Genomic DNA, 18,967 nt, shown 5'->3' on the forward strand with positions numbered 1-18,967 from the left:
AAAATACACCAAAAACAACACACACCATCACACATACACACACACACACGCACACCATAACACAAATACACCGAAAACAACAGACACATCATAACAAAAATACACCAAGACACACACACACACTCCATAACACAAATACACCGAAAACAACACACCATCACACACACACATACACACACCATAACACAAATACACCGAAAACAACACACACACACACACACACACACACACACACACACACACACACCATAACAAAAATACACCAAAACCAACACACACACACACACACACACACACACCATAACAAAAATACACCAAAACCAACACACACACACACACACTCCATAACACAAATACACCAAAAACAACACACACCATCACACACACACACACACACACCATAACAAAAATACACCAACACACACACCATAACACAAGTACACTGAAAACAACACACACACACCATAACACAAGTACACTGAAAACAACACACACCATCACACGGACACACACACCATAACAAAAATACACCGAAAACAACACACACCATCACACACACACACACACACAATAACACAAATACACCAAAAACAACACACGCCATCACACACACAAAATTGCCCTTGTTTAAATGGTGTGTGTGTGTGTGTGTGTGTGTGTGTGTGTGTGTGTGTAATATATTACAGGCATCAGCTCCAGGGCAGTGCACAATTCCACAAACATGTGTTTACTATTTATTATTTGTTACTATGCAGCATGCCGTGCAACACACACACACATACACACACACACACACACACACACACACACACACACACACACACACACACACACTCACTCACTAACAAAAGAACATGTTGTCCCACCTACCCAACATCTCCACCCCTAAACGGTGGTTTCTCAGTGTATGAAGGGACTGAAAGACACACATTTTAGTGCATCGTTGAGTGTGAAAGACACACAAGGCAGGCGGGCAGTTTCAGTCGGAACGACACAACTTGGGGGCATAACAGCACCCACGGGTGCACCAGGCGAGAGACGCCTCAAGCCCATCTCCATTTCATCAGGTTGTATTCATAACTGTAGCATCTGTTCTCAATCATGGTGCCCCGCCCCCCCAAAATCAGAATTCAATCAGGTCCTCACCTCGGCTCACTCGCCATTCAGCTGGGGCCGAGGATCGGGGAGAATACCAAAACACAAGGTCACGCACCTCACGCCCCCCCCTACAGGGTCATATAGGCATTACAGGGAAGTGACATGCCCATCCAGACGGAAGATCCGAACAGAGATCACGATTAAACAAGAGGCAATATGAGTTCATACGAATACGTAGAACACAGGAGGAGGGGTGTTGCCAGATTGGGCTGTTTTGAATGTGATATTTTTGCATAATGGGGTATTGTTGAGAATAAGCAGGAGGAAATAAATTCTTAGTTGCTATGATAGTTGTGTACTAATCAGAATTTTATGGCAAATTTCTGAGAACATTTGTGGTTAATGTTAAGCTGAAGTAATACACATATCTGGCAACACCACATGTTCTGCATGTTTTACTGTGAGACCTGACAATCAACACTATAAAACATCATTAAATTTCTTCTTCTGGGTGTCAGAGATAATTACACACTGACAAAAAGATCCGTATGGGCGGGAACTTCCTCCTTTCCAATTGGCTGCGTGGGCGGGGCCTTTGCACATTTCTGATTATGTCTCACAAATTATAGGGACCTTTACAGTAAAGGACAAGGACACACACACATACGCACACACAAACAGTGTCACATGATTGGGAGGGGGGCGGGTTTAAGAGAAATGTGGGCGTGTCCACGATTTGTGAAGGACAGCACATCTGTTTTTTGTTCTCTGGCTCTTTGAAAACCTCCATATGGTTCTGCTTAGTGCTTTGTCCCCGGTACACACACACACGCACACACACACACAGAACAAATCATCCACCCAGTATAAATATTTAGATCCACAGCTACACGTCTCCTCTGCAGTTCCCATTTATCAGGAGTTACACTTCTGGCGTCACAGAGTCAGCGGTGATGATGATGTCTCTCTCCGACTGACACAGACACACACATACACTTACAAATACACACACAGACACACTATACTGTATGGTGGGTCTGGAAGCTGTTTCTCCAGCCTGAATTTTCAGTTCTGAGAACTGTTTATCTGTGTGTGTGTGTTAAACCGGATGATACAGTGTTTAGTTTCTGAGAAGAACGACGTGTGTGTGTGTGTGTGTTTATTTTTTATGGTTGTGTGTGGATACTCGGTTAGATATCCATCATCGAACACTCGTTCACTTTCTGCAAGCTCAGGGGAAAAGACTTATCGTTTGCCAAGCACACAGGCCCTGAAGATTAGTCTATTCATTTTCCAGCCTGGGCGTGCGAGAGGGAGAGAGAGAGACAAGGAGAAGGGAACGAGAAAGAAGGGGAGTTGATAGAGACAAAATGATTAATTTTTTAGAAAGCAGCACATGATGTGTCCTATTCAGCATGATAATTAATCAGGGACTTAATTGGATCATTTCTTCTGGAGACGAATCACATTGTTCTCACAGTCCAGAGTCTGAAGAGCATTTCTGGAGATTTTTTTTAATGCCACGTCTAATCTTCACTCCTCAATTATCACCCCATAAAATATCTTGATTACTAATCATATTCAGCTATACAAGAGCCATCTTACAAAAAGCCCCACAGCGTTGATTTTTATCAGCTCCACACAGGACGCTGCACTTTGCAAAATGAGCTTTGCGGCTTTTACTTTGACCATTTGCGCTCTTGACCACTGAAACGGTGATAATTTCCGGTTTCACCACAGGTTCCGCTCACTGCATGATGGGGAGTTTACATTACAGTTTTACGAATTGAAACGTCCACGCTTGCATGGAGCAGTAGAACCTTCTGTGGAGGACGCAACATGTTGCATTCGTTCGTTGGTCCTGAGACTGAGATAATTATGTAAAGTGCAGCTTCTGTCTCTCTCTCTCTCTCTCTCTCTCCCTCTCCCTCCCTCCCTCGCTCTCTCTGTCGGGTGGCGGTTGCCAGTTCCCGTCGTTTCTTCCTGCCAGCGACAGATTCACTTGGGGGCTTTCTACATAATTGAAGGAAAAAAAAAATGTACAAAAGTGCAGCGTCAGGGTTTTTAATTTTTTTTCCGTGTGACATCAGACATTCCCGAGCCTGAGAGCGCCGTGGCGCTGGTCCACACCAAAATTCACCATTTCCTTCAGTGTTTCCACCAAGACGCCACATGATCCCACTGCCCTCCCCTTGATTTTAAATCATATACGCCATTTAACCAGACGGCCTTATCCAGAGTCGGTAGTGACAGGGACTGTCCCCCTGGGGACACTCCGGGTTCAGGGTCCCACTCAGGCACACGATGGTAGTAAGTGGGGTTCGAACCCGGGAGTCTGTGCTCTTCTGGTCCAGATGAGGCTACCTTCACTGGTCTTACGATTTGATTACGGTGATCAATACCTCGATTATCAATGCAACCCCTCAATTGTTCTACATGAATTCACGTTTTCAGATTCGTCAGTGAGATTCGTGGCGTCAGGTCAGCGCGGACTGAATGCACCAGCTTTCAAATAAACTACTTTTCTGCTGAAATCCTGATGGACTTTTAACTGCGCCAAACACGGAACCGTGACCAGCGTTAAACTAGCGTCGATCGATTATACTATGATATATTATGATATTATAATATATACTATGATATAATCTATCATGTTGCAGCAGTGCAGACTCGACCACATCTGCATCGCGTCATTTCAACGCCCCTGTGATGCTACTACCATCATCATGGGTCTAGGTGAGATGGTGAGGGCTGAACGTTTCACTCAGCCCAGAACGAACTGCAGAAAGATACCTGAGAAGAGACACAAACCCGCTCCAGCATGAAAATTCATTATATAATCAGTAATAAATGGTCTTTTTATCGACACGGCAATGCGTACAAATCGCAAAATGAAGGATTAAGTATGAGTTTAGTGTAAATTCCAGTATTATGCCCTTAAATGGCAGTGAGGAGCTCTGGATGCCCTCAGTGGGCGTCGGCCATGACTTTGAAGTGAGAGGAGTCACGCCTGTCATCGCTGTCCCGCGCCACGCCCGGTGCCAGGTCATGCTGCTTACACCGCCACCGAGACTGACCTTTCCTCACCTGATCTGCATTCATCACACGCGCCTGGTTCTGGTCCCACTTCCCCGCGATGGGGTTCTTATAGGGGGGTTAATTACGTTTATAAAGGGCACCAAATTAATTGAGTTTAATGTCAGAAAACACGACCAGCTGAGTCCCCTGCTTTCATCCGAGTGTGTGTGTGTGTGTTTTAATGAGACGATAATACGTGAATGTATTTATGGATCATGCTGAAGCGGCTCAGCGCTTATTGGATAATTAAGAGCTAAACGTACAGGCCGGTGGCTGCAGCTCGGCCGGGCTGGTCCTGCGCCGCGCTCTGACCTTCACCAGACACATGGACAGATGGACTGATCTGATATTTGCTTATTCACCTGTCATGAGCAAATTAACAGTGTGTCCTTATTACCTCAGGATTTATTAGCATTTAAACGCCGCCACGCTGCGTATTTATTTTAGTTGTATGCAGTTGTATGGTGTAAAAGGGAAGGAAGCGCAGAAGACAAGCAGAGACAACCTGACCACACCTTTTAACGGGTCCTGGTCATTCCATCATAAGGAGTGACAGCGGCGTGATCAGGACCCGCTGTGCCACTCAGCATCACAGGCCATATAACCATAGTCAAATATCAATTAATAAATCAGATTAGTCATGAAGGTTTATCAATTTTATTCTGTCACGTAACGAACCACCGATAGACTGCGCTTACATTGTACTTATCAATAATCCATATATTGACACTTCATGACATCACGCAGTCAGTAGTCGCAAGGTATAAATGTGCATTTCTTTCATTCTGGGAACTGATGAAAAGGTGACATGATGTTTATTGATGTATTTAAGATCATCCAGGATGCGTGAGAGCTGTCAATCATCCGGCCGCTCTCATTTTATAAAAACATCATTAAATTAGTTTGTCCTTGTCAAGATAGAGATGTCTAGCAAGTGGTTCTCATCTATTTATTTAAGTAAATCCTGAAGACACCTCCGCCCGTTCGCTATCGAACGACCTTTTACACCTTTTTATTCATGATAATGGCCCAGAAGAGCAGGAAGTGGCTGGTTCGCTGCTGAGCCTGGTGGAACCTGAGGGAGGTGGAGGAGTTTTCAGCCCAGGAGCATCCTCACTGAAGTGCAGCAGAGACATCGACTCTTTCCTGAAGCTGCTTGCAGGAGAGCGTGCTCTTTTGACTCTGAGTGTGTGTCTGGTGCATCCATCTTACAGGTGGAGCAGGTTGCTGCTCTCACATTCCTGTCGAGTTTTAACAGAAAGTGTGGGTCTGATGTCATGTGTTGATGTTTTTCAGAGTCGACCACGGTCCCTGACACAGCGTCACCTACCACAGCTCCAGCTGAGGAGACCAGTACGGTGCACAAACACTCTCCCAGTGAGTGTCTGTCCGAACACAACACGCACACAAACACACACACACACACACACACACACACACACACACACACACCATTTTAGAGGTACGGCAAGATGTCAAGCAAAATAAAACTGCTGACTAATGCAGACCCTCACCTACACGCTGCAGATCCATGATGCTAAATAGACTGATAGCTGATCAATACCCTGCAGGGACTGACACTGAGTAATGTGTTTGTATAGCATGTGTGTGTGTGATGCATGATAAAATACACCAGATTATTCTGGATACAGCAACATTATGCAAACCTCTACATAACTGTGTGTGTGAGTGTGTGTATATCAGTGTAATTTAAGCAGCCTGTTCCTGTCTTCTGTCTCCGTCAGTGGTCACCCACCTGTCCACCTCCCTGGGCCGGCTGTGCGATTTCGAACAAGGCCTGTGCGGCTGGACCCACGACCCCACGGCGGACCTCAGCTGGTCCCTCCAGGCCTCCAGCAGCTCCCCTGGGTCAGGACCCAGCCTGGACCTCTCCCTCAGCACCGACGGTCAGTTCTACATTTACTGGCTCTGGAATAAAACCACAGGGACAGTCAGGGGAGGAAGGAGGTGGTGGAGGGGTCTCTGTTTTCCATCTACGTGGTTTTATAGAGAGAGGAGGAAGAAGACGGAAAAGAATCCTCTGTTAATCTATTCCACAGACCGCAGGCACATACAGTCCAATCAGATGGCTTTGCCAGCCCTGCAAGTTTCCTTCTCCCAGAGACTTACACCCCGGGAGGGAGTCCCCCACTAAACTTTTCCCAACAAAAGAAACGAAGAAAGAAACATGACCCTCGAAAAACCTTTCCCTAGGTCTCGCAGAAAGTGACCTTAATTCTTTCGAGTTATGGCTATAAAACATGGATTTCAGACTTGTACTTACACTAGACCCGCAGACCCGTTTCCACAGATCAGAGATATTGGTGTTTCAGCTTCATACAACCTCTGTCTTCGATTTAGACTCTTCTGTGCCTATGAATGTCCCACAGGGCTCAATCCTTGGGCCTATTCAAAATGTGCACTTTCGGCCTTGCAGTTATCTTCACAGTTTCTCAAACCCTAGTCCCTATCAGTCAATATACATGTTGGTTATGGTCCCAGCACCATCAAAGATCAGATGGTGTGGAAAACCATAAGTGAAGAATATTAACCACAGTAACTGACAGTATTTTTTGTGGCTTTAGACAGGTGAAGTGTGATGATAAATAGTTAACTTCTACCTGGGACAGGTTCCTAAGACATTTGAATGTGAAAAAGTGAAAGTGATTGTTTTTTAATTTTGATGCAGCACAGCATATGGTAACACATATGCTGTATTTAACCCTCACCCTTGGTGAGCAGTGGCCACCTGGCGGTTCGGGATTTGCCAGTTCGGCAACCCTTAGATTATGAGGGCCACCACTGGCCAGTCTGTCTATTAAGGTCGAATCAAATGCTTAGGAAATGTGGAGCGTGTTCCCCGGATCCCCAGGGCAAGACGGGGAACGGTTGACCTCTCATTAAGGCCTAATTAAAGAAGTTTCCCTTCACCGATGTGCTATTCCCTGCGGGTGCCACGCCCGCTCCTCAGCTACCTGCAGGCAGCGGCACTGTATGCTAACAAGCCATCCATCCACCAAGACAATCATAATTAATTTCCCCTGTTTCATAAGCAGCCAAGATCAAAGACGAGCCGAGCAGGAAAAGTTCGATGGTATTAATTAGGGCGGGAAAACCGCGCGGCTATATTTAGGGGTTTGGTGTTTACCTGGGAAAACTCTGTCGGTGGGGGGGGGGGCTTTAACAAGAGGGTGAGGGATCAAAGATCAATAATCCATTTGCTGTAAAAACCGGAGAATATTATCACCGAGCCTGGTTCTGCGCTGGCACGTCGGGTTTTACTACCGGCTGCTCTCCTGACTATTCAGGCTCAACGCTTCCTGTTTCTTCCAGAGCTTTTTAAGATGCCGTGTGTTCGGTGCGGCCCGCTCGGCGGGGAACTCCGGCTCTCAGCACCACAAGTGCCCGCCGGTGTTATCGCAGACGCTGATAAGAGACGAGTTTAAACGGGCGACTGAGCGCAGCGGTGAACCGCAGGCCGCACACACACAGAAACAGACACACGTAGAGAGAGATATGGTGGCATGAAAAGCCTGGCTAGAGTTCAAAACACACACAGATGTGGCGTCTTGAAAGGCGCAGATTCATTCGAATGCCGAACACTCACCACAAATGAGATCCATTACTCATTCAGGGGGCGGTGTCTCTCTCTCTCTCGCACACTCACACACACCCGCCAACAACAACACATATATTAGCACAGACACTTTCACAACTGCATACTGATCTCAAATTCTGTCTCTTCAAAACTCTGCACGCACATGAAATGCACAGAATGAATTCATGTCAGCAGCCGACCTAACCCACTTTTCTTTTCTTCAAATCCATATTCCATCTTTTCATAGCCTTTAAACGCCTTGCTTCTCGAACTGTGGCACCTGACTCGCTGTCGTTCCTCTCTCCCCTGGCAGATTCTGGGAACTTTCTGTATTTGGACGCGAGTCCCAAATCGGAGAGGCGTCGGGCGCGGCTGCTGAGCCCGGGCGTGGCACCTGAGCGGGGGCCACTCTGCCTGCTGTTCTTCTACCGGGTGCAAGGCGACGCCCAGGGCAACCTTCGCATCCTGCTGCAGGATCACGAGCAGGAGGAGACCCTCCTCTGGGCCCTCAGTGGGGACCAGGGTCCCCTGTGGAGGGAGGGGCGCACCGTCCTGCCTCAGTCGCCCAACGAGTACCAGGTGCCAAATTCACCCTCACCTCCGCTGGCCGCTGTACATCCTGGTCGATTAATCGCGATGATAAAATCTGGTTTTGAATCCCCGGCAGGTGGTCATCGAGGGATACTTCGAGCACGGAACCAGAGGCCACATCTGGATCGATAACATTCACATGAGCTCCAGCATAGAACTGGAGCAGTGCACACGTAAGTCTGCACATCTGCATCGGCCTCTTTCTCCAAGCCTGGCACACACACACACACACACACACACACACACACACCGAGTCCAACAGCGCCCGTTCAGAGGCATTCTCGCTCCTAATTAATTTCTTTTTTCTCCGCACAGCGGGAATCAAACGGAGGAAAGAACGAGCTCTGCGTTCATTTAAAAAGCGCTTGTAGTAGCGAGCGATGGTGACGCTCGTACCTCCATTTTAACTACAGGTTCTCCCATTCACCTACAGGTGCACACACACACACACACACACTTCATAAAGCAACAAAACACACAACCAAAACAGCTCTTAATGATTTCTATTCAGCAAAAAGGAAAAAGCCAAGTGAAAGTAGGCCACACGTGCCCTGTGGGCTGAGATTCTAATCTATGTTTCATTAGTTCCCCCCTCTCCTCTCTGATTTGTAAACCGAGTCTTTCCGAGCCGTCAGAGGGAATTACAAGACGCCGTCCTCAAAAGCACCTTTTTATTTTGCTGTTTCGGCGTCTGTACAGATTCGGCACAGGGGGCGCTGTGTCAGAGTAATGCCCTTATTTCACCATCATTGGTAATAGGGGTGAAGTCAGGAAAAATCTAGATGGAGCCAGGACACTATTTATATTCGATTTTATTTTTTTTATGGTTCAATGTCATTTAGAAAATAGAAAAATAAATGACAGGTTGCCACTCAGCATCAATGTGGCACCAAATGTGACTCGATTTTAACCAGTTCGCTCACATATGCTGCTGGTGACGAGACTAGAACAGGGAATAAAATGACCGGATCTCAACGCACAGACTCGGGTCACATCTGTCTAGTACGGTGTTGCCAGATTGGGTGGTTTTCAAATGTAGATTTATACATGCATCAAAATCGACCGGTTGATCTTTGACGCTTCCTTTAAGAAGGTGATTTAATCTTTCATTCATGTCATCTTCCCAGCACCCCGAGGTGGGATTGATTAATGAGCTTTGAATAAATAAACATTGCCTTTCCATCAGAGTAGAGGAAGAATGTGATGATGGAGCGAGCCGCTCCGATTCTGTTCTGTCATTAAATACTTAAATGGGAACCAGATGCACCGCAGGAGCGTTTCCACATCCGCACGCATTCATATTCGCACATTTGCATTCCGACTGGGAGCGGCCTTATCAATTAACGCCGCTCTCTCTCTCTCTCTCTCGCGCTCTCTCTCCACCGCCGAGGCCTCCCCGCCTGCTGCTCCGCTCCCTTTTAATTGTCCCTGCATTCCAACTACGCTAAATAAGCATCGCATTTTCTGCCAGCCCGCCCCGCGTCCCCTCGCCTCGCTCGCCCGCTGCACCCAGACGTAAATCACTGCACTTCGCTCCTCGCCAAATGACACCGCCGCAATCACCTCTCTCCCTCAAACGAGTCAGGCCGCCATTAGCTTCCCTCCCCGTCTCCCGGTAATGTGTTTGTGAGGAGCTCTCAGGGGGAAAGAAGTTGAAAAAGCGACCTGAAGAAACCGGCCCCGGTTTCGCTGTGTTTTTTAACGAGTCTGATGATCAAGTCCATTTATTTCTGCATCAGGCCGCTCACTCGCCCGCTTGTTCTGTCTCCCTCTCCCTGCAGAGCCCTTCAACGCCGTCCCTCCGGACACCACCGGTGAGTCTCGCTCGACCGTCTCCGCCACTTCCCGTCCCGCCGCTTCGCCGCCTCCCGCTTGCAGTAGCCACGGCGACATCACATGCTCTGCCAAATATCATTCACCCACGATGATATTTCATCTGGTTCTTCCTCCGAATCACTCACTTGCAGATACGTGCCGGACTCTGAACGCCAGAGCTACAGTTGTGCAAACATATTACAGTATTTTACGGCACATTTTATCCCTGTTTCTTTTTATGGCCCGTTAGTGGAGCCAGCGTTCGCCAGTCATTACAAGCCATCGTAAAACTCTGCGAGATGCCTTCTAATGCATTATTTAAGGGGGATTCGTACAAAGTTTGATCTGGCAGCCTTGTGCCGTGGTACCAGGCGCAGCAATGGGCTGAAATCCGATTGGCCCGTTCAAATGTGTGCGAGGCACAGGGGGAGGGGCCAGAGGGTTGGCTCTTTGTTCATCAGAAGGTCCACAGATGGGTTTCTCTGGATGCTCCAGCAGCTTCGCCCGTTCCTGCTGTTGCCGTATGAGCATGTGTCCCAGCATGGCTGGCTTGATGAAGGAAGCTGAAGGCTCATGCTCCTGCGCTGCTTCTTCATGTGTCATCCCTCCTCCTGTTTTTTTTCCCATCCCTCCCGTCGCCCCGCCCGCCCCGCCCACCTTTCCTACCTCCCTCTGTTCGGAGTTCAGCACCATACATGGCCTCCTCGGTCTCTGCTGACTGCACTTGAATGAAATGTGGGACTGACTTGCGTCCAAGAGCTTCTCCGGGCCCGTCCAGGTCTCCACCCTGGAGTGGAGTGACGCGGGTCTGGCTCCGACCAAATCGCACGGCTGTTCCGCGTTAAGAGCTGAGTGTTTAGGACAAGGCGAGACGAAAGTAGCTGCAGCGAGGCGCTCGACTGGGAGACGTGGACACTTAGGGTCCCTGTTTGGCGCCGGTTTCCATGGGAACATTTGGCTTGAGGCATAAGAGGCTGACGAAGAAGAAAGCTCCAATAAAAAATGGCAGAAGTAGTCTCGGCAGTTTCTGAGCCACGCTGCATCACTGCAGAGCCGAGACCGCAACACAAATACTCAAACGATGAATACAATCCGAGAGCAGTGATTGGCTTGCACTAACCGTGCCAGGATGGCTACCGTGCATGCGCATCTGCGTGTCTCTGTGCAGCAAATGTCTGTTTGTTTGCAATGTGAGCACCGATTTCCAATTAAAAACGGAAAGAACGAGACGTGAGCAGCGAGAAAAGCACCAAGCGAAGTGCATGCCTCTCTACCCCAAGCCAACTGTTCTGTGTCTCTCCACCAGGGGGAGCATTTCCGGGCAGAAGCGACCCCACAGTAGACCCCGTGACAGTGCCGCTTGTCCCCACCTACTGGTATTACGCAATAGCCGGCGGCGGCGCGCTCGTGCTCCTGGCGTCCGCCACGCTGGCCTTGGTGCTCTGTTGCCACCGCTACCGCCTGGCGAGGAAGAAGAGCCAGCCCTCGGTGGCCTTCCAGAGCGCCCACTACCCCCAGCAGCGCCCTGACGGGACCCGGGGCGGAGCCCAGGCTCACCGTCAGGCTAGACAAGGACGCGCCCTGCTCCCACTGCTGAGACGGGAGGGGGGTGGCGGTTAGAGGAGATGTGACCTCCGCTTGACCCCCTTCGGCCAGAGCCTGAAGGACAGACGCCTGGTGGGACGGATGAACTCTGCTGCTCCGGACGCGACGGGAATAAAACATGGACAAAAAGACCACACGAACACACTCGTTTCTGTCCTCGGACTGCTGTTATTGGGGTTTAAACCCGCGGGGAGGACGGGGACTCCTGGAAGCAGGCTGAGAAGGGAACCCAGGAGGACTCTGCATGTTTGAAAATGACGCACCTTTTACACGTGACGCACATGGGGGGGACACAGGAAGAGGAAATGACGGTGGGAGACGAGAGCGACTTGCTCCAGCTTCCTCCTCTCAGCACCTTCTCCTCACGTCGATTCACTGGCCTTCTTCTGCAGAAGCTGACAAATCGAAGCAGAATAAAAGGCCTCCATCGCCACCAGATGTCCCCGGAACCCGAGGCTGCAGGAGAACGTCTGCAGCTTCAGCTTCTGTCTATAAAAATGTCGGGGTTTGTTTCCTATATGCAAAAAAAGAAAGATTTGCCTTAGATTGCGTGTGTCCCGCCTGTCACCGCCACGCACCGCGGTGGCCGGGGTGTCACGCGGTGTCACGCGGTTCTGCATCCAGCCAAGCGGTCGGCTCCACGCGGAACTATTTATTTACTGGGAATCTTCCACGCCCTTTTACCGGGGACAGGGCCGTCCTGGCCTGCCGATTTACGCCGGGCATCGTCGGGATTTAAGGCCGCTCGGTCTGTATCACTACAAAAGAGACGGATCTTGATGCGCTGTGATGTTCCCCGTCTGGAAATAGGTGGAAATAATCCCCGCACGGCCCATCGGGGAGAAATTGGGGATATTTCACCCATTAATCTGCCGCTGACAAAAGAATGTGCAGAGAGATGTGCAGAGATCAAAGCGCTCTCTTATCTTCTGAAGACGGACTTTGGGCAAAAGGCTCCAGATTCGTTTGAAGGCGTAAAGCCCCTGAAAACCCCTCGCAGACAGGCAAAGACCACCTGCCCCAGATCTCATCCCCCACCTACCCTCTCTCGGCCCTCATTCCCAGAATCCCCTCTCGGAAGATGTAGGCGATGGTGTCATGCTGGTCATGTGACACGAAGAAAAGGCCGGAAGTGGTCCGATATAAACTCGTCTTAATTCACGCTCTGCTATAGGGCTGTGTGATGATGTTCTAGGGCTACTGATACAAATAACATTTATTTTATGAAAATAGTTAAATGAAACTGTAGTTTATAAACAAAAAAATGGAGAAAATGATTAAGATTTATGCCAGTTTAAATGACTGTGTTAATCGCTGTATTAGTTGAAATGTTAAACATTGTTTAAACAGATGTGAAATTTAATTTTTACTGTATGCTCGCACGTTTGCGTTGCAGGGAATTTGCATAAATGTCACTGATTGGGCAACACATTCGTAGAGAAAATTGCATTCACTGATTTGATTGGCTGGCACTTACTCAGTTGATAATTAAAATGTGATATGCAGCTAACCAATGGACCCACAATTTAACCCCATTCAAAAGAACTTTTATAGGGTAATACTTTAATAATTCAAAATATGGTTCAAAATGTGCGATTATTTAGTTTTTAAAAACTTTATCAACTGACTGCCCTATTAATAAATTCTGTTGAATTTCAATTTCGTCATCAGAACGTTTTGAGTCTTGATGCAACAGACACCAGTGATATTGTTGTTTTTGGGGTCACTTTGTGTCCCGTTATTCTGCATACGTAACCTGTGTCTGTGACGTCCCTGTATGATGTCCCACGATGCCCTGCAGAACCAGACTACTGGGAGAAACGTGTGTTTGGTGATGATTAGCATCACGTTTCTCCTTTTTCTATTTAAAGTGAGATGTTTGGTAAGAATGTGCTTTATAATCCGCTGCAGGCGTCTGCCGTGAGACACGTAATATTTCAAATTGGTTTAATGGCCCTGATTGGATTGTGTATATAAGTATGATTCCCCGACTGCCCGCTCAGCAATATTAATGAGGAAAAGCACTCTGAGGGTCCTGATCTGCATGCAATCGGCCAAGTAGCTGTCCGCACTGCTGCCTGCAGAAAAGAAAAGCTCCCATCCAGCCGTGGGTGAAGAACGTGGCCTTTTTTTGTTTTACGGCATGATCTGGTTTCAAAGTGTGTGACATATATGTACGTTTCAGAATAAATCAGGAAACGTTGGATTACATCACAGTTCCCACCTGGCATTCTGATTGGAATCACTATATCTGCACCTTATTACGATCAATCCAACGTTTCTCAGTAATAATTCATAACCATGAACAGGGGAACTGTGGTATCAAATCAAAATCACCCCCAGACACCTTCTCATGTATTATTGCTTCATTTATCAGCCGATGCATCATAAAATGCCAGAATGAGCCATTTTCATTTTCTCTTTCTCATTCTGCACCATTGCTGTACAGTTCCTCTGACAAACCACGGCCGCAAAATGCCAAATGTGTGTGTGTGTGTGTGTGTGTGTGTGTGTGTTTTTCGCTGAGTGCACTTTGCATCCTCTGTTTGTGGAAACTGGGCCTTGACTGTGACTGTCCTTAACCGATGCTGCACCTCAGCCTGTCTGCCAGATTTAAAGGAATATTTTAGCCTGTTGAATTTCATGGTCTTGGAAAATATTGTGCTGGAATGTAAAATTAAAGTGTATTTTTTCTACAACCTGCTGCGTTTTGTGTGTTTGAAAGATCGATATTTGGATATTTGGTGTCAAACTTTTACAAAATTACATAATCAGTCAAGTGCTTTATTTTAATCAATCCCATGAAACACAGTTTTTTTTTATTAGAGCATTTTTTGTCTTCCATACAGAGCGCAGACTCGTTGAACTTGGAAACAACCCGCTTTTCCGGAGCAGGGAAGGCATAAATGGAGGTGAGGAGGAGCCCCCCTTTTTAATCCCCTCCGTTTCTCGTCAGGTCGCTACCCGGGGTCGTTCATATGTCAGCCGCCCGCCGGGACGCCGGCTGGATTTCATTGGCCTCATATTGTTGCTCAGATTGCTCGATTGCCACAAGCAGCAGATCTGCTTTCACCTCACCGCGGCCTTTCTGGCCAGATTGAAGTTGATATTCTTCCCGTCTCCTCCTCCCTAAATCCCTTCATCAGACAGACTGTCCTTCAGGTCTGAGCTTAGAAACAACGGAGCAGAGCGAGTTCAGGCTTACCTTTCAACCGAATGTTCAGACCGGGCCAATTACTCCCTTCAGCTCCACTTAACCGGTGAAATTCACTTGATCATTTTTAGCATTTGGAGGTGTGTGCGGAGCAACAAAGCTGAAAGATGCACACCTCATACATACTTTTATTCAGTCAGCCTGCATGAAACCCAGAAATAAAACTTGAAAACGCATATTTTATGCAAATGAACCACACTGTCATGATGCATGAAGGAGGCAGAGGGCAAAGCTGATAATCACACACAGATGGTCTCTAGCATAAAATGTAAAAAACAAGTCAATTCTGAATTTATGATGATACATTTTATAAAAAGCGCAACACGTCTTCTGTGTCCAGGTTTCCACTTTCCAGAATGGACACCGGGCGCCTCGTTGGAGCCTCCGGTGACTAACGTGCCGGACAAAGACAACGCTTGGCTGTACACGCTGGACCCCATCCTGGTCACCATCATCGTCATGAGCTCCCTGGGCGTCCTGCTGGGGGCGGTGTGCGCCGGCCTGCTGCTCTACTGCACGTGCTCGTACAACGGCCTCTCGTCCAGGTCCTCCACCACGCTGGAGAACTACAACTTCGAACTGTACGATGGCATCAAGCACAAGGTCAAGATCAACCAGCAGCGCTGTTGCTCCGAGGCTTGAGGACGCCCGCTGTCCCCGTCACACTTCCTCCTGGTTCCGTTTTCCCCTGCGTCTGCCCCTAGTCTGACTGACACTTACACGACACCAATCTTCTGCCATCAACTCCACGCCCAGCGCCAGAGAAGGGACGTCCCGATAAGCTCAACAGTATCAAACATATCACAAGAATGAAGCAGTAAATGTACAGGACAGTGGTGGCGTTAGTGAGTGGCCGTAGGGCTCGTCTTAGACCGCTTGTCGCTTGTGAAAACGTGGACGCCGTGGCCTTGGCGATTGTGGCTCGTTGCTTGGTTTTAGTTTTTAGACTTGTGTTCTTGACGGCGGATTAGCGCCGGGCCGTCCCGCTCCGTCCTGCTATTTCTGTTTCCGGACCGTCTTTGTGGGACGGTCTGTATCGTGTGCTGTTTTCCGTATGGAGAGTTGGAGGTTGCTGTAATCTGGGAGCAGTGTTACGGTCGTCTCCGGTGTTTCCGTCCTTTTTTTTGAACTCTTTGATCCTTGTGCCACAGTGCCACACTGTGCTACGCGGTTTTTTTTACGTTAACCTTAAGCGCAACCTATGGATTGCAGAAAACTACGGTGGAAGACACGACTCTCGCGCCTACGGAAGGAGAAACGGACAGAACGAATGGACCGATGGAGGACGGTTGAGCCGGAGTGGGACGTGGGACACACAGTTGAGCCTTAAGCATCCTTGTCGGAAGAGAGCCATGAAGAAAGTAGTTTCGCCTTCGGCGAGGTTAATGGCCTTACACGACGCTCTTCGTTTCTTCGCCGTCGCTCTCCGTTCTTCTTTCTTGCCGAGTTATACTTTTCGGGACGTAATGAGGTGTCCCATCATGCTCCTGGGCGCTGTTGGTCAGGTATGCATGGAAAGGGGGACGGACCACTTCCGGCTCCACCTCCTCTCTGACGGACTCAGCCGACTTTCCAAGTGCCTTGGAGCTCTGAGCTGGTTGAACTGCTGAACCCGCAGGGCTGACAAAAAGTATTACCTCTTCTGTCTGGGACAGAGGGCCCAAACACCAAAAGACATGGACATCGGCACTGGTCAGACAAATTACATTGCTGTTTATAGACTTTGTACAGAAAAAATGTCCTTTTTTATGGTTATTATTATAATTATTATTTAATAAAGAGTGAGTTAAGGATGACTGGTTGTCTTTTTGGGCCCGGAGCTCAGACCATCACATGGAAAAAAGTAACCCGTTGAAAAGGGCGGGGCACAGGCCGTGGATTTTGGACGGTATCCATGGAAACAGGCGCTGCGAGCTCAGACCACCGGCACTCTGGCGAACCGGGTTCAAGGCCTCCTCAACACACCGCTCAATCGTGCACTTAACCAGCGGCGGCCCCGATCGATGGCTCCAGGCACGCCGCCCACTTCTTGCTTTTGACCGGGGAGGCGTCGCCGAGTGGAAATCGAATAAACCGCGCCTTAACTAAGGCCCCCGAAACGGAACATTTCCATACTGGCTCGATCTGTCTCAGTGCCAACGAAACAATCCAATATTTCCTCAAAAATGGATTATGTCGCCTGTCATTAATACAGCATCAGTTGTTGGGCTATCAATTATGGTTCTGCATATATCCTGCTAACGATCTTATGAGATGATGGAGCCCTGCCCTGAATTACATGGTATGCTGGACAGTCGTGGATGAATATGGTCTCCAGTAATGTGAAATGGGGGTCTCACATCAAACGTCCTGCCAACGGTAGGTTTTCCTGCTGCTCGAGGTTTTCTGGCAGCCTCAGATACCAGCAGATACGGCTTCTTCTTCTTCTTCTTCTCGCCGTTCTGGTAATCATGGTAGCCAGTCAACAGTCGGTCTTGAAGCTGATGTGCTGGAAACTGGAAAAAAGTCGTCCGCCAGACCGCCGGGGCATCTTCAAAAGCTCCAGGTTCCTGGCATGCGGTGGTTAATACCCGACAGACGTGGTCCAGTCCAACCATGAAAAAACAACCATCTGAGGTCTTGTGGACATGCATGGACAGTGTTAGGCAGCTAGAGATCATTTTGTAGACAAATAAATAATGATAACGCAGCGGTGATGCCTTTCGTTTAAATCATATTTTTGCAAATGGAAACAGCATTTTTGGGGTCCAAGAATGAATCACAATTATTTGCAAAAATATGTGATTAATAAGTTACTTTTTTCATAAGAAAAAGGAAAATGAATGAATTGGATTCTTGATTGAAAGTCAAGACAACTGAAATGTTCATGTAAACCTGGATATTTTAAACTCACACACATATGCCGATAGTATTTTTAGGTACCACGCGTTTGAACACATTAAGGCCATGAAAAGTCGTACAGTGCGTGCGTGCAGGAATATTTTATAATATTGGTCGAGCAAGGACACCGTGTACGATTGGTTGCTGTGCTCAGGCCAGCAGGACAATGAGTCCACAAATGGACAAACAAAACGTCCCTTCTTCTGAGACCAAGTCACATCTCCTCTTCGCCCTTTGAGGAAGCCATCAATGATTATGGCTCATTAACGATTAGACCAGGCCCGTTTTCTGTGGCGCTGCGGGCCTGGACTCACATAATAGGAAATATGTCATACAAGTAAACTAATTAATCAAGGACAATTACAGAACCAATTTTAAAAGAACTAGCGAGCGCCGCTACGTGCCGCGCCGTTAACGTCTGAATGTGAGACGCTGTTCGCTTAATTGATGAATCGGATGTCGTTTGGAGGGGAGCTGGTTGGAAATCTTACCACGGGGATCTTGGTATGAATCCCTGTGGCAGATGGCTGGGGGAGAGAGAGCCTGGACGTGTCCTACCTCGTCCTCCTGGGTCCATCCAGATCCCCCGTCCTGTTCACCTCTATAACAACCCCACCTCAGATGTCCCCATATAGGACATCAAGCGGTGTTGGTGGCTCGGTATTTGGGTCAGGACAAGAGTGAAGGGATCCGCAATGATGACAACTTTAATCGTCATGGAGGCACACGGTGCTCCCCGAAGACGAGCTAATAAATATTAGCATAAAATATCAACAGGAAATGAGATGTTTAAAAGCTGTAGATGGATGAAATAAAGATGTAAGGTTTGTGTCCAATTGAAGATTAATTTTTTGGGGAAAGTGTAGAAACCGGCTGGGAATCCAGTTAAAGGAGCTTTTCAGCCCAGTTTAACCAGGAGGGATTAGTATGATGGCACCCCTGAAAGTGTTAGACTCTGTTTCGGTCATGTTTTATGGTCTTGGGTGGTTGGGTGGTAGTAGCCTAGCGGGTAAAACACTCGACCCGAAGACCCAGGTTCAAACCCCACTTACTACCATCGTGTCCCTGAGCAGGACACTTAACCCTGA

At 48.1% G+C, this 18,967-nt stretch overlaps 1 protein-coding gene across 2 annotated transcripts in view; it reads left to right on the forward strand.

Moving 5' to 3' along the window:
• The window catches only part of LOC114796671 (neuropilin-2-like), a 49,020-nt gene extending 32,458 nt beyond the window's left edge, over positions 1-16,562 (forward strand). The window contains exons 12-18 of one of the 2 annotated variants that reach the window (XM_028991078.1): positions 5,473-5,553; positions 5,922-6,083; positions 8,088-8,353; positions 8,442-8,538; positions 10,147-10,179; positions 14,635-14,697; positions 15,340-15,641. In XM_028991078.1, the coding sequence (XP_028846911.1) occupies positions 5,473-5,553; positions 5,922-6,083; positions 8,088-8,353; positions 8,442-8,538; positions 10,147-10,179; positions 14,635-14,697; positions 15,340-15,641 (1,004 nt within the window). Of the gene's footprint in view, positions 1-5,472; positions 5,554-5,921; positions 6,084-8,087; positions 8,354-8,441; positions 8,539-10,146; positions 10,180-14,634; positions 14,698-15,339 lie in introns of both variants that reach the window. The other variant, XM_028991077.1, reaches the window with a different exon arrangement.
• Positions 16,563-18,967: the final 2,405 nt, after the last annotated feature.

This window comes from Denticeps clupeoides, chromosome 9 (genome assembly GCF_900700375.1).
Source record: "Denticeps clupeoides chromosome 9, fDenClu1.1, whole genome shotgun sequence".
Taxonomy (NCBI): domain Eukaryota; kingdom Metazoa; phylum Chordata; class Actinopteri; order Clupeiformes; family Denticipitidae; genus Denticeps; species Denticeps clupeoides.